Source organism: Sardina pilchardus, chromosome 21, assembly GCF_963854185.1.
Source record: "Sardina pilchardus chromosome 21, fSarPil1.1, whole genome shotgun sequence".
NCBI classification, from domain to species: domain Eukaryota; kingdom Metazoa; phylum Chordata; class Actinopteri; order Clupeiformes; family Clupeidae; genus Sardina; species Sardina pilchardus.
Genome location: NC_085014.1, coordinates 25,020,163 through 25,036,989, shown reverse-complemented (window position 1 = coordinate 25,036,989; position 16,827 = coordinate 25,020,163). Strand labels below are relative to the sequence as shown.

Below are 16,827 nucleotides of genomic sequence, written 5' to 3'. Positions count from 1 at the left end.
TGCTCTAGAGGAAACTATTTTCGGTATCAATTACTTCTATTATATATCATCATCTGGCTGCGTAATATTACCTGCCTGTCTTTCCTAAGTTACAGGTCAATTGGAGTAAGGTTAGAGATATATATTTTTTCCGGTGGCATGCTTATTATTTTCAAATGATTGTCACTTCCCTTGGGCTGGTGATTCATGCTCGTCTTGCTCTTTCTAAGCCTGCCCTGGAGGTAATCACAATCCCCAAGTCTCATTTTGCATGTGAAGAAATAGAGAGAGAGAGAAAGAGAGAGAGAGATGATTGATCACTGATTCAGCCACAGACATAGCAGCAGCGTGTAGCTTATTGCATTCAGCAGGCACATTGCCAGGAGTAGTTCGTGTAAAACTAGAGCAAACACAGACAAATAGAGGTCCTGTCCATAACCCATAGCAATGCTGTTCCATTTCTCTGTTAGGATTGCATTCTTTCCACAAGAAAGCTTTAGAACGAGGTTGGAATACTGTGGAGCTCTGGCCCAGATGGGGAGGGTAATGTATGGATGTGGAGAGAGAGAGGGATGGAGACATGGATTGACACGCAGCAGACAGTTGGTCTAGAAGTGGGACTGTTTTACATTTAGTTTTTACATATTAAAATAATCCACAAACAGGCCACAGATGGTGACAACACAGGCTTTGCCAACCAGTAAAGAAGGATGTCACACAATCTTGGAAAGCACAAGACTGATTTTGTACTCAATCGAGGAGTCGTTTGCATAGACAGTTACTGTGCGGATCAAAGGCAGTGTTTTGTTGTTTTTTAACACATAAGTCTGGGTTGTTTGTGTTGTTCAAATGCAGTTGGGCAGACCCTTTACAAGGCAAAAACACATATGTTAATCTCGTATGAAAGATATGCCTAGACAGAGTAATCTTTCAGTGTTTTTGTGTAGCATGAAGCTTATCGCTTAAGAAAGATGCGTTTTCTTGTTTCAGCATGAAAATATTTCTGACTGTAAGAGCATCAAAGAGCCTCTTTGTTTGGCAAATGTGTTGGGAGACATATTGTGTGTGTTTTTTCTCCAACATTATAGGCCTTTCTCAGTCTTGTTTTTCAAAGGTGGAAATGTACCAGCTTTACTCCATAGCTGATCTGTAATCATAAATATTAGTGCTAGTTTTAGAGGGGAAGGCAATTACTTTGAACAGTCGAGGCTGGTGTCTCATGAGGATTACATGTGCATTTGTTTTCATTTTCCTCTGGCTTTTTAAATGTGCTTTCCCCCCTCTCTCTTTAATCTATGGCTGTCTTGCAGCATATTTAAAATAGAGCTTATCTCTTGGCTCCCTTTTCAACTGTCTCTCTTGAATGTGAACTTGAAGTCTTTGGAGTGCCTCCATACCACAAGCAGACACATGATTGTGAGGTAAAATGCAATCTCATTTTGGGTGAAGCATGGTGGAATGGATCAGAGTTGGGGGACAGAGCTGAAATCACTATTCCATTAAGGCAGCGCAGTGAGACTGAATCGCATGACTTTGTTCTTTAAATTGGTTTGTTGGTCGCTGTACATCGGGCGTTCACCAACGGAGAGAATTGCGGCATCAGGAGTGTCAAGTGTGCCAGTGGCACCACTCGAAAAAATATACCTACACAGATGTGTCTGCTCATGAAGCCAAGTGGAACACCTTTATTAGTGATTCAACCAGCAACGTGGGCTCCCACAGAAGTCAATAGACTGGTCCTCAGATCTCTCTGATGAAAAAACATGAAAGTTAATTACTATTTGCAACCATCACTCCATCAATCTCTCTATCTCTCCCTTTTTTATCGGTTTATCTTGAGCTATTTCTGTCTTTGCCTGTGTTTGCCAGTCTTCTTGCTTTTATTGCACACCAAAAGTCAGCTTTACTCTGTTTAAGAGGAATAATAATAATAAAAAAAATGTCAAGGGCTACTCATGGAGCACAGAACTGCCTGTACGCACGGCAGAGGATTGTTTACCCCCTCCTTAGCATCCAGTGTTTGCTAAAGGCTTTGCGTTGCTTAAGTAGTTTATTTCCTCTGGTTGTGTTTTGTAAGTCAATATTTTGAAGACCCTATGCATAGGTTTGAAGTACTTTCACCCCTAGGTTTGTTGCTGCTGTTAAAGCAAACAGGCATTTAGGGCTAAAACAAACCACTGCCTCTGAGTTTTGGTTGAAATCCCAATAGCTGAGTGGGATTTATGCCCCTTGTCTTTTTTAGACCATTATTTTACAGCACAAGTAAAGGTTGAATGCTCTGTGAATGATTCATCCAAACACAAAAAAATGACTAATGGCTTTGATGCTTAATCCCATTTTAATGTAATTTGCAAAAAAAAAAAAAAAAAAATACTGATTACCCTTTGTTCTCTCTCTCTCCCTCCCTCTCTCTCTCTCTCTTGCTCTCTCTCTCTCTCTCTCTCTCTCTGTCTCTCTCTCTCTCAGAGTGTCAGTGAGTTTGGCCTGGACATCATCGAGACCCCAGAGGGAGACAAGTGGCCTCAGCTCATCGTGCAGCAGAGCCTGGACCGGGAGGTCAAGGACACCTTTGTGATGAAGATCAAAGTGGAGGACGGGGGCACCCCACCAAAGTCCAGCACCGCCATCCTGCAGGTCACCGTGTCGGACGTCAACGACAATCGGCCCGTCTTCAAAGACAGCGAGGTGGAGGTCAGCGTGCCGGAGAACGCGCCCAGCGGCACATCCGTCACCCAGCTCCACGCCACCGACGCGGACCTCGGCGCCAACGCGCAGATCCACTTCTCCTTCAGCAACCAGATCTCGCCCGCGACCCGCCGACACTTTGCTATCGACAGCAACACCGGATTGATTACCGTCAAGCAACCTCTGGACCGAGAGGTCACCCCAGTTCACAAGCTGATTGTGCTGGCGAGCGACGGCAGTGCCACTCCCTCAAGAGCTACAGTCACTGTGAATGTCACTGACGTTAATGACAACGTCCCGTCTATAGACACCAGGTATATAATAAACCTTGTGAACGGAACTGTTCTCTTGTCCGAAAATGCTCCATTAAACACAAAGATAGCTCTGATTACGGTGACCGACAAAGATGCTGATCTGAATGGGAAAGTGACGTGTTACACAGACCCAGATGTACCTTTCAGGTTAAAGCCTGTTTTTAACAACCAATTTCTGCTCGAGACCGCTGCCCCCCTTGATTATGAAACCACCAGAGAATACGCAATTAAGATAGTCGCCTCCGATTCAGGAAACCCTCATCTGAATACGTCAGCAATGGTGCTCATAAAAATCAAAGATGAGAACGATAATGCCCCCATCTTCCCTCAGCCTGAAATTCAGCTCTCCATCCCCGAGAACAACGACCCTTCCACCCAGTTGATAAAAGTCAGCGCTACTGATGCAGATAGCGGGCAGAATGCTGAGATCATTTACACGCTTGGGCCTGACGCCCCTGATGGATTTAGCATAGATCGGCGCTCCGGAATTCTCTCGGTGAACAAAAGGCTCGACAGGGAGAAGCACGAGAAGTACACATTCACAGTCATCGCGCGGGACAATGGATCCACCTCCCTGCAGAGCAACGTCACTGTGAGACTGATCGTCCAAGATTTAAATGACAACAGCCCGGCCTTCACTCACCCCGAGTACAACTTCTACGTGCCTGAAAACCTCCCGCTGTACGGCACGGTGGGATTGATCACGGTCACTGATGCGGACGCGGGGGACAATGCCGTGGTCAACCTCTCCATCCTCAACGCTAAGGACAATTTCATTATCGATCCCAAAACCGGCGTCATTAAGCCCAACATCACGTTTGACCGGGAGCAGCAGAGCTCGTACACGTTCATGGTGAAAGCGGTGGACATGGGTCAGAAGCCGACCACCTCGTACGCCAAGGTCACCATCAATGTCGTCGACGTGAACGACAACCGGCCCGTGTTTGTCATCCCTTCCTCCAACTACTCCTACGACCTGGTCCCCTCGAGCACCAGTCCTGGATCCGTGGTGACCAGAGTGTTTGCCATCGACAACGACACGGGCATGAACGCCGAGCTGCAGTACCACATCATCGGGGGCTCGCAGAAAGTTTTTTCCATCGACAGAACCACTGGGAATATTACACTGCAGGAGAAGATTACTGCAGGCGACCTGGGCTTACACAGACTAGTGGTGCAAGTCAGAGATCTTGGCCAGCCGGAATCGCTGCACGCCATTGCCTTAGTTCATCTGTTTGTGAACGAGACTGTGTCCAACGCCACCTACATCCAGGAGCAGCTACGCAAAAGCATGGAGACCCCGCTGGATCGCACCGTGGGCGAGAGCGAGGTGACGCAACAGGCCTACGGCTACGTCATCGTCGTGATCGGCATCATCGCCGGCACGATGACGGTCATCTTGGTCATCTTCGTCACGGCTCTGGTGCGCTGTCGGCAGACGCCGCGGCACAAGGTGGTGCAGAAGGGCAAGCAGAGCGGCGAGTGGGTGTCGCCCAACCAGGAGAACCGACAGATCAAAAAGAAGAAGAAGAAAAAGAAGAGGTCTCCCAAGAGCCTGCTGCTCAACTTCGTCACTATCGAAGAGTCCAAGCCCGACGACCCGACCCACGAGCACATCAACGGCAAGCTCGACCTGCCCGTTGAGCTGGAGGAGCAGACCATGGGCAAGTACAACTGGGCCACCACGCCCACCACCTTCAAGCCCGACAGTCCCGATTTAGCCAAGCACTACAAATCGGCCTCCCCCCAGCCCACGTTCCAGATCAAACCGGAGACCCCTGTTGCACCCAAGAAGCACCACGTCATTCAAGAGCTCCCTCTGGACAATACGTTTGTGGTGGGCTGTGACTCACTCTCCAAGTGCTCCTCTACCAGCTCTGATCCCTACAGTGTCTCAGAGTGCAGCTGTCAAGGGAGTTTCAAGACTCCTGGGCAAATCCACACCCGACAGGTAATTCATGACTTCCTTTTTAAGCCTGCACACTGCTCCCCCTCCCACTCCCCCTTTTACTGTCCGTTTGTAGATAAGAGTGGGGTTGGAAGGTGGCAGCCAGGAAGGGGGGTGGAAGGGCTGGTCAGGGGATTAAACCACACAAAGGCGGAAATGTGCATGAATTTCATCAGAGGTGAATATTAAGAATATTGTACCAAGGTGGGGAGGTGACACATAAGGCGTGAGGAGTTTATTTCCCTATTTTGGCTAGTTGCTTTGGTCCTCGAACACGACGGCTTGTGGTTGCAGTCCCCACTAGCAGCTACACACAGCAGGCAGTGATACGCTAGCGCTGAATGTGTTGAAAATGGGGCTATTGTGTTGCTCAGTTGAGTCACTGTTGAGTAACTGTGTCAAGGGGAGAGGAGATGATTGTGACATTATTTGGACCTGTTTAGCTTCTGTGTTTTTTTTCTCTCGAAAGAAAAGGGATTGCTATTTAAAAGGTCTAATTAGGAGAAAAAGAAAATGGTTTAGGATACGTGAGTGAGCTCCAACTGACTCACGAAAATGCATTGTGTCACCACCAACTGGCACATAAAACCCAAACATGCCTAATAGATAAGCAAAGAGTCCCTGGGCAGCATTACAACCTATTTACATTTCACAAATGTACTAAGCACAATAGCTGCTTTGAACCCATCTGATAAGTTTGATACAGTATATTCTTGTGTGGGTGTGTGGATGTATACTCATCTATCTATCTATCTATCTATCTATCTACCTCTCTATCTCTCTCTCTCTTTGCATACAGTATAAATAAGAGAAAAACATAAAGAGAGTAACAAGCATATTCTCCAACCTTTGTTTTCATTGTGCTCTACATGAACCATTGCCAAGCTCAGAGGCTAGGAGATAGCACTAATGAGGCAAAAGTTTATTTCAATACTGGCGCAACTCAGATCAGGATTCCCGAAGAGATATGCCAGATGCAAAGTGGCTAATAAATAAAAGCAGGCGAGGGGAATAAATGTAAATCAGAGGTGACAAGAACGGCCTCACACCGCCGTTGCGGCCCGCGCGGAGCAGAACAAAGACAAAAGCGCGCAATTTGGGGTCACAGAGATCAAGGTTAAGCCCTAGCTGTGGGACTGAGACACTCCAATGAGGGCGAGTGGGATTTAGTAATCACTTTCAGAACCATCCATTTTTACCAGCCAAAGCTCTTTTGACTGGCGTCCAAAGGAAATACATGTAGTTAGTTTCCTAGTTTAGTATACATGTATACAAACAAAACAACATACTGTTACTGATGTCGTCACTGAGTAGAGTCATTAGATGAAGGTTTCTAATGTGACATTCAGGTGGATCTGTTGAAGATGGTGTAATGGTCTAATGCATTCTGTTTGACTCTGTAGTTCATTTCCTAATTACCCACCACTGTCCAATGGCACCTCACTCACATTTACACACACACACACACACACACACACACACACACACACACACACACACACACACACACACGCACGCACACACACACACACATGCACACACAGACACACACACACACACACACACACACACACACACACACACACACACACACACACCTGCTCCTCATCCCGTAGAGTCAAAGGCTGTATTTCTTTTACCTTCTGACATTATGGGTCTGGTTTCTCAAGATCTCTCATCCCTAGAGCAGAAAATCCTTCTCTGCATATTTCTTGCAAATTATAGTATATCCACATTGTGTGCATGGTAATTTAGGGTGACACCCACACAGAGTTGATATTCCTTTCTCTCCATCCACCTCTCATTTCAAAACCATGCGAAAGCTATGCTCAGCCACGGTTCATTACATGTAAAACCTTTCCTAGACAGATTACAGAGAGAAAAAAACAACAACATGTAAATCAGTTTATGTTTGTAATACTTCTCTTCAAATTGTCCAAATGACTTTTTGACCGGCGTGCTTAAGACTAAATTATGCTGCCATTTCTTTTTTTACATTATCAGTACACACACCGCAACATGTCCCGAGTGCACAACAAAATGAGACTTTATGTTTTGGGGCGATAATGGGGGCTGACTGATTTAATGGCAAATTTAATGGCCTGTATTAGTAGTAAGAGCTCTTTCGTTAGATAATGCAGTGCTTCCCATAATCAGAGCATGAACACTTATTGAAATGGCTTTTGAAGATTTCATTCAGGCGCATTCAGTGTCACATATATAGGCACATTTAAATCCGAAGGTGTTGAGATCAACTCCTGTCTTGTCAGACAGTCATTCGCACCCATTCATGTTGCACAAGCTGTACAATGATGAGGCACAGAAAGCTCTGGAGATCCCTAGAGAAAACACGGCATGGCAGACGAGACACTGTGCTTGAGCAGTGATGTACAAGTGAAACATTAATAGTTGTGGAGTCTAATGCTACATCCAGACATATGTTCTTGCTTCATACAACTAGTTCAGTATAAATAAAATAAGAATAAGAAAAAACAGAAGTATCATTTTTTTATATTTACCCCATTACATTAACATTAACATAAACATCTTATGGCACCAAACAATGTGATTTATTAGTATACGGGTTATATATGGCTTATTCTAAACATGTGTCTCCGAACACATAGACAATTAAACAGAACTAGGCTACACTGTAGGAGTTAGTATACGGTATCACTGCATATCACCTATACATGCTTGCTTATACAGAACATCATCATGAATTGAATTAACAACCAATAGTACAGCGCAGTTGGACCTCTGATGTTGTTTCCATGACAGGAGTTAAGATCAGCGATGAGCAGTTCCCTGACAACATGGATGCTGAATGCCAGCGCTCAATATGGTTAATATTTAATAGCTTGTGATGTTCAAAGTCTGTTTGATAGCACAGGGACTGGAGTGGAGTAGCTGATGTTTGTACTGGCCTGTGTTTGTGAGGAAACAGTAGCCGGGGTAATAGGAAGTGATTTTCCTTGAAATCCGCGCAGATGAAGGTCATCTGAATGTTGCACGTAACGACTCAGGGACACGGCGACTGAAGAAAGAGGCTTGTCAAAATGCATCTGCGAGCGGCACCCATTTATGGCGCCATAAGGCTCGTAATACTTAAAGAGGTCCATTTGCAGGACTCAGGATGTAATGTCACGAGAGCCTCTTTCCCTCTCTTCGCCGTTTCTACTCATCACCCTGCTTTTCTTTTATCTCTTTTCTTACTCCTCTCAGTCGGTGATTTTAGAGGTCAATCCCCCCCCCCAATCCCCCCCCCCCCCAGCATCACCCCCCGGTGATGGGTAGCTTCCGTCTGACTACATGCTTTAGCTGTGGCAGATCAAATAAGCCCCCACCCTGCTTGACTGATCTCAGACGCAGCAAACGCAAATGCAGGAGCATAAAAGCCAATAGGATCTATGTTTTTGCATCGTATTGGCAGAGCTGGTGTTTTTTTCCAGGTCATTCTGTGTGTCACAGTAACCTACTCGTGACCCCATTCAAGAGCTCCTTGTGCATTCAGCGAGCCTCCTCTTATCTGTTAGAAGTGTGTTTTGGTAGTTTGGCGCGCTGATGGATGAATCTAAATAAGATGACACAAGTGAAGCGTTCACAGGCGTGTCGTACAGAAGTGCCGCTTAAAAAAAAAAAGCCCCCGGGGAAGAAGATCTTGTCTCAGCAAAATCAAACTTTTCAATTCTGCAAACATTTACACTACTTTAGCCAGATGGCTGTCTTGTCATTTACCTAGAAGCTACCTAGTCAGTAGTTGGTGTAAAAGCAATGCATATTGCACAGGGAATAAACTGCAACAAGGTAAAATATGTTCTTGTTACAAATTGATTGTTATTTTACATATACTAAAGAGGTCTTTGCCCTGTCAGGAACAATTTCCTCAAGGTTTTCTATCTTGTGAACAGAAAAGCCTTGCAGCTGATTAATTTGCCACAAGCTCTGACAGAACATATTTCACTTTATTTTCCTTGATGCTTATCACTGTTTGCATGCATAAAATATATACTGTAGATAGGTTGTTGATAATAGCAGTACAGGGAACAGCAAACCAATTTGATACCCAGATTAGGTTGTGTCCTACAGTACCGCTGGCCAGGGGCCTATTGGGTTACTTTCAAGGAGTATTAGCCTTCTAATAAGACTTAGAGACACAATTTTGCACAACCTAGTATCAACCAGTTTCTGTCAGCAACACAAAATGAGGTGAGAAAATTGAGATAACAGAACAGTAGTCAGCATCAGCTCAGTCACCAGAAGCTCCTCGCTGTAGACATAATAAAATAAGCATGTGTTCATTTAAATCTGAAAGGTTAGCAGCAGCGATAGACTATGTGAATTCTGAATTTTGACGGTACCATTGGACATGAATCAATGCATTACACACACACACACACACACACACACACACACACACACACACACACACACATTTCGGTATGGATCCAGTTAGAGAAGCGTAGTGCAGATGCCCAGATAAAAACGCCATTTTCAGGCAGAGGAGGGTGAGTGTTGCTATACTGTGGTGGACATAAAGACAAATTCATAGCTGAAACGTTTGTGTAAATCTGCATGCAGTGACTAGTAAAATGCACCAGCCGATAAGGCAGACAGCAGCATTCTTCAAGGGAATCTGACATGGAAAAATGCCCTTTGTAGTTTGTCCCTTGAAAAATGCTCTTTTCCTCATCCGTTTTTTTTTTATTCACTTTCTCTCACTCAAATTCACTGTATGCATATGTAAATATATGTAAGCAGGGAGAGAGGTTTTTTTATATAATTTAATTTAATGTTATTATTATCCTATGCCAGAGTATGCATACTGCCGCTTAGCTGCCGAGATGACATTGTAATTGCAATCTCCCTATATCTGTCTGTCTCTCTATATTACAGGAGACGGCACTGAAACCACCACTGTATGGCACACTCTGTGGCACAGGTACAACTCGCTCCCAAAGGATAAAAATCAATCTCTAGCTGCCAGTTCCTAAAGAGAGGGAGTGAGGGAGAGAGGAAGGCTGTGACTGAAGAGGTGAACCCCATACTGTACAGGTTCTCTACCCGCCTCAAACAAGACCTAGAGAGGAATGAAAGACTAATTGAACAGACTTGACACATCTTGTTGCCTGCTTGTTGCCTGTGCAATCTGCTAGCGTTGTAGTAGAAGGTTTGAAAAAAAAAATTCTTTGTCGAATCTTTTGTCTGCACTTATCAGTGTCACCGTTAGGGCACTAGATGACTATTTGGAGTACTTCTCCCACATATTTCACCCATATCAAGCATAGGAATTTAAAGGAGAATTGTATAGTATGTTTATGTAGATAAATGTACTTAACTGTATACTTAACACAGTCATGATTGTCTGTGTCTATTGACTCTGTTTGCCTTGTTTTGCAAAAAAAGATGAATTAGGGAAAAAAAAAACACTTGGACAAAGTTTGTGAAAACATTGACCTACCTGGTGGTTGTTTTATATCACTTGCTCCTACCACTAAGTTTGCCCCTCGTGGGTTTGCTGAGAGACTTAAGTAAATGGCTATACTCTAAGGCTCTTCTGTGTATGGAGCTATAGGTGACTGTTTCTGCTTATGTCAGACGGTGCCATTTTGTCGACGACAGATTTGTTTGACTCTTAGTGACTGGGCCTTGAGTGCAAGTGTAGAGTGTGGCTATCATTTCAGTGCATGGCTGTCCATAGGAAGCTACACCACACTAAAGTGTTCGTGCAACAGTGTGACTGGATGCTTCAGTTTGTCATTTGGGACTTGAAATGAAATGAATGAAACGAGTTTTAATACTTTGTACTAAGCCACAATCACAAGGGACTGGATCCTTGCTTAATAATCAAAAGCTCTTTGTGTATGACAGTATAGAGGAAGACCAAGTCTGACCTTTACATGTTTGTGTGTAGTAGTCAGACTATGAAATCAAAGCTGATTTAACCTGTGGGATGTGTTTAATCGATTCCAAAACGGAAAAGCTCAGGCAGTCTATGAGATGTGCAAGGCTTAAGGAGAAATACTTTGATATGCGCACATATTTCAATCAATGTATTATGTATTCAAAAAGGATTAGAAGACAAAGTCTATTGAACACCAAAACGAGTAGAGTATCCAGGCATCATACTATCAGCAATAAAGTAACCATAGGGATCCACACCACACAAGCACATCCCTTGTTTAAGTTACTTTGAGGCAGAACACAGTGGCATTTTGTCCTCATTACTGAAAACCTCTAAACTTTCATCCTGGATATATTTATTTATCTATTTATTTATTTATTGGACCGATGGGTCACACGTTGGTTTAATAAGGTCAGCATTTATCTGGTATGGATACTGATTCCGTTGGTAGAAGAAAAGGCTTCAGGGGTTATGTTTGACCTCAGTGTTGATATTCTTTACCAAAAAAAAAAGAACTTCTGGCATAACTTTCAGACACCATTATGATATCAAGTACATTATGATGCTATAAGGATAACCTTTACACCCCCATCTATAGAAATTTAGCACTATGTAAAAAATATTAGACTTGCCTGAATTTTTTTGGAAATTAAAAGGAAATATATATACAGAGCTTTTGTAATAGTGGGGGGTTGGACACCATCACTTATGTCAAATGTGAAGTACGTTATGCACCTTAAATTATCTTTGTACTATTCTTTGATTTGCCAACATGTGAAGTAAAACTGTATGATGTTATTTTTTTTTTTGTTGATGTATGTTTTGGGCTTCTGAGCTTTATTAAAGTCTTTTGCATTGTATTGCATATTCCTACGAGTCATTTCTTAACACGGTGTAATTCCACAACATTGTACAGCATCTCTCACCATATAATCATTAGAATTGCATGATCATGCTTTCATAACAATAACAGGTAACTGTCTTGATAATAGCTTGGAGTTGAACTGAATTATGTTAAACTGGATAGCTTCTATCCAAAGTAGTGGACAGATTCTTTAATAAGTATACAATCATACTGAATATACACTGAACTCTACAAAAGATGCTTATGCAGACTGCTAAAAAAAAAACTCTCAAAAACTATTTCTTTTTAATAGTTACTCAAGCATTATACTTCAAATTCACCTACATTCACTAGTTTCACCACCAGCAGCAGGAGGGCACATAAACCCATATGATCTATGAATTTTGCAACAAGCATGGCGAACAGCTTCGAGCACCAGCACATTGTGAGAATATGTAGGGATACCTATATTTGTTGATTTCTTTGAGTCAAAGCAGGGTGCAATCGATCTTAAATGGGTTGAGTCAATCACAATGGTTCAACTATATCTGACAACTGGGTTCAATAATTGTTGTACAATGGAGAAAACAACACATTTCAAGTCACAAACTGGGGCTCGTTTCTAGAAAAGACAAAATCAGTGCTGAACCACATAGTACCCACAACTGTTTCTAGAAAGTGTCATAGTTCGGTCAAAAATAGCAAGTTCTGTTGTTCCACTATACCACTGTAGTACCATAACAACTTATAATGTGTCAGACAATGTTTGTGTTGTGTCCTAATTCATGCTCATGTGCAGTAGTTCTGTGGTAAGAGGGTATATGCGTTCAAAATTCCTTTATATTCATTCACTACCTGTGCTAGTGCACTAGGTCAGTGAGTGAGTATGCTAAATGTGTACTATTTACTGAGTAGTGCACTTTGTATTGCACAGTGTAGTGTGAATGAGTGGATGCTGTGAATGCAACTTGTCTTACCTCTGTTGCAATCTACGTTATCTACAATCTACGTTATTACACCTGCTGTTTCTTTCTAGAAACAGTTGTGGGTACTATGTGGTTCAACAGCACATATCCATGGACGATATTACATTTATATTATATTACATTATATTGCAACTAATGCTCTCAAGCTGTCGTTTCAATCACCAAACTCTCCAACCAGGTTTTTGGTGGAGCGCTGGAGCTACCTTTTCTTGAAACAAATCTGCGAATGACAGTTTTACTGACCAAGCTTGCAACAGAAGTTAGCCAACAAAACTTTCTAGAAACAAGCGCCAAAACAATTTACACTATAGGGGAGACAAAGGGCCTTGTACAGGAGGTCCAACATGAAATCATTTAGATGTTTTGTGGAACTTTTGTGACTTTGATGGAAGTTTGATGGAGCTCCCTTGTCTGAGTGTGAACACAAACCAGGCTCATTCTTACCCACCCATGTTTGTGTTATTAAATTAGTTTTAGCTCATGTGCTGTGGACTTTGTGTTTCCTGCTGCATTGCCCATCAATGAATTTGAAGGCTAAAGTGTACATTTAGCCTTTGTACATAGCGTTGGTTTTGTTGCAATTCAATAACATTGGATACTAATGGCCACATTGTAGTTGTAGTTAAACAAGAAACATTGAGGTTAGTGTATTTATTCTAAAAAATGATGTTAAATCTCAAGTCTGACTAGGCTTCTTTGTGTGACCACCGTTTAGCCAGTCATATAGCCCTCGAGTTAGTGGGTTTCAAAGAAACCGATGCAAAAAGACCACAAGAAAAAAAAGGACAGAAGATAAGAGGCTGAGGCAATAGGAATAATTTAATTGCTTATCAAAGTTGCTTTATATTGCACGGCCAGAGAGCTAATCATTTCCCCTGAGGGAAGTATGTCCTTGGTGATTAGCGGAAATGGTACACAACTGAGTTGAGTATGCCCATCGCTCTCAAAGAGGGTGTGCAAATGTCAGCCTTCTATTAATAGCTAAATGTAAACCTGGAAATTCGCTCATAAAATATTAGGATCTCAAATGGAGCTCATAGTGTTTTGAATCATGGCCCTCTGTGTGCAAACCATAGACCAGAGGATTTTCACACCTTCCTGGCACCCCACTTTGCACACGTTATGTGAGTCATCGTGCATGTGCCATACTCATGACGACGGAATGCTGTTTTTTCATTAAGTCTCACCAAATCCTCAAAGATTATATCGCATCTTGAATATGTTGCACATGAAGTTCCAAATAAAGGATTTCATACACACATTTGATTGCATCTGAATATCACACAACCATAAATCTGTCAAGAACTCCATAAATACAGATACGGATTCTGTCCACGTACTTTATTGTAAAACTTTCCCTGCTACATTCTATACATTTTTACATTCCATGTGGCGAGTGAAGGGTTAGCACTGATATAGGCAGGAGCCAGGGAATCTTTCACTCCTTGCCATATTCATTCATACGTGTCCATTATTTATGAGGCTTATGTATTGGGTTACATCCAACCAGCCAAGAATATGATCATAAATTGTAACATCAATTACCCATAATGCACAGACTAACACAATAAGAACACACACACTCATCACTTGAGAACAGCCTCCTCATTCTCTTCAAGTCCGCCCCCTCACACACACACACACACACACACACACACACACATACTGTACACACACAAAAACATCGTGGATTTGTATCTGTATGATTTGCTTTCTATTTATTAAGTACATGGCAATTCTGCTACCTTCTCAAAATAAAATAAACACCATAATATGTATTTACAAGCGCCTGCTCCGATAGTCTCTTGTGAATTGCCAGCAATTCTCATATATAGTATATCTTTCGTCATGGCTGCATAATATAAAATGTGAAACCTCATTAAAGAATGAATCATAGCACAGTATAGCAATAAGCATAATGCTTGGGATTTAAAAAACCTCACCAGCTGTGACATACTGTACAAGCACGATGGCATAGATATAGGAAATCACCTGGGCATGAACTGCATTATTATTGCTAGACTGTTGTCTGCGTGGTGTGCATGAATACATTTGACATCGTATTAATTCCGATGCGGCTGCAGCATTAGTACACATAGCGTAGGGCGTGGGGGGAATGATGTCCTCAAGGTGCCAAGGCCACCACGCCGTAGAAGTGGACTAGTTTTCACTTCATCGGCCTGAAAAGTCAAGCGGCATTTTTGTTGCTGCTTTTGTTCAGAATCATACATAGATGGAACACTGGGAAGGCCACTGTGTTATAGCACTAGTTGCGGATATATGTTATGAAACACTGCTTTGTGAGGCAGTACAAACCTATAATATGTGTGGTAGAGTGTTATACGTGGCATTCAAACCTACAGGAGCTTGGACGATGATAGCTACAAAACTAAGATGGACACCTGAGGGAAATCATTGGAAGTATTCACTCTGAAACTAATCACTCCATAACTAATGACTTTTTTTTCTTTCTGGGGAAGGAAAAAAGTACTCTGCTGTGGGGTACATTTAAAGTTTTAGGTGAGAATTCAGACCTTCAACCTGAACTAAACTCTCTAATTTTGTATGGATAGAATCCAGCTCTCTGAATCACATCACTCATAGCTCATGGGATAGGGGCACATGGGGGCAGACAGAAGAAGATTTTAGAGAAGTCATCCATTGTTGTAAATGATCTGTTGCACTGGGGAATTAGTAGCTGGGACTGGGATTGTGTGTGTGTGTGTGTGTGTGTGTGTGTGTGTGTGTGTGTGTGTGTGTGTGTGCTGAGAGAAATGTGTTCAGGCCCCTAAGGTGTGCTGATGGTCTGTGTGTGCAGCTATTTATGCATGGTCTGTGCAATGGCGCAGGAAACAGGAAGATGCTTCCTTGCTGCTTTCTTGCACTCAAGGCAGCACTCCAGACAAACTGCTGCCAAATCTCTGCCAAACTGAATAATTCAATCATACCTTTGCCGAGGCAGTGTACCTTTTTGTGTACTAATCAAATCACAGCAAAAGCCAGCATGGGGTCTTGTGGAGACATCAAGTACCTCTATGGCCAACATGGCTCCAGTGATCAAATAAAGCATAGTGTACAGCGTATAGAAAACATTTGGGGTATTTTAGGAAGCATGGATTTATGACCCACATATATATTTTTATCCTGTGGCTTTGCACTGTAGCTTTGCTCTGCAGTTCTCCAGTCTGTCAGTGGCAGCACAGCTTATGATTCCTTTGTCCATTTTTAGCAGTAAGTAAGCAAGGGCCTGGAGGGCTCTAACCTTCACAGGGGACATTCTAGGTGTTCAAATACATACAGTGATTACAAATCGCTTTTGAGCATGGTTGTCATACATTGTTGTTTTTTTATGGATGAACAAGCCTTACAAGCTTTGTGTTGTTTGGAAAGAGACTCCTTTTTTTTGGATTAAATTCTCCAAGAATTTCATCTACAGTGAATGTTGTTCCATCATAATCTCCACCAGGAAGCTATCTTAGAAATGCACTTTCCTCCAATAGGGATCAAAATTTAATTTAGGGAGCTTGTACGGAGTTTGGTTTTGTCTATACTGTACTTGCTTTTTGGGGCAGCAGTTGAAAGAGTGTCATATTGATGAAGGTGTGTGTGTGTGTGTGTGTGTGTGTGTGTGTGTGTGTGTGTGTGTGTGTGTGTGTGTGTGTGTGTGTGTGTGTGTGTGTGTGTGTTGGTCTTAAGCGTATCTAGCGGGGATTGTTGACAGACTGGTATGTGACCGTAGACTCTAAAGCGCTCTTATGTGATAGCATGACTGGGCTCCTAGTGTCCTAATACAATTGACCTAATTATGTTGTGACACGAATTAGCACATTAATGCACCCTCTCTTGACGACCTTTGGGCTTTGAGCATTGCCCCTAAAAGTTTTTGAGTTACTTTTTTTGTGTGTAGCCTACTTTCATAACAGATGGAGAAATGGTGATTTATTTTCCAGACAGTGCCAAGACTGAGATGCTGCTTCTTTTCAGGAAGAAGTTAGGCGTGTCTGATGCGAGAGCCTTCGTGAGTTCTTAAGTGGCGATTGGTGGGTGGTCAGAGGTTGGTTCTTGTCAGCTTGATGGGGACTGACTTAAAGACACAGTCGAGAGCCTTGTCTTTGACCAATTTAATATCGCTAATCCGGCACGGAATGCTGATTTACTTGTGTAAA

At 42.7% G+C, this 16,827-nt stretch overlaps 1 protein-coding gene across 3 annotated transcripts in view; it reads left to right on the top strand.

The window, feature by feature from the left end:
• pcdh11 (protocadherin 11) overlaps positions 1-16,827 on the top strand; it is a 127,549-nt gene that overhangs the window by 11,006 nt on the left and 99,716 nt on the right. For 2 of the 3 annotated variants that reach the window (XM_062524095.1, XM_062524094.1), the window contains one exon: positions 2,446-4,929. In XM_062524095.1, coding sequence (XP_062380079.1) covers positions 2,446-4,929 — 2,484 coding nt within the window. Of the gene's footprint in view, positions 1-2,445; positions 4,930-9,822; positions 11,692-16,827 lie in introns of those variants that run through there. The other variant, XM_062524096.1, reaches the window with a different exon arrangement.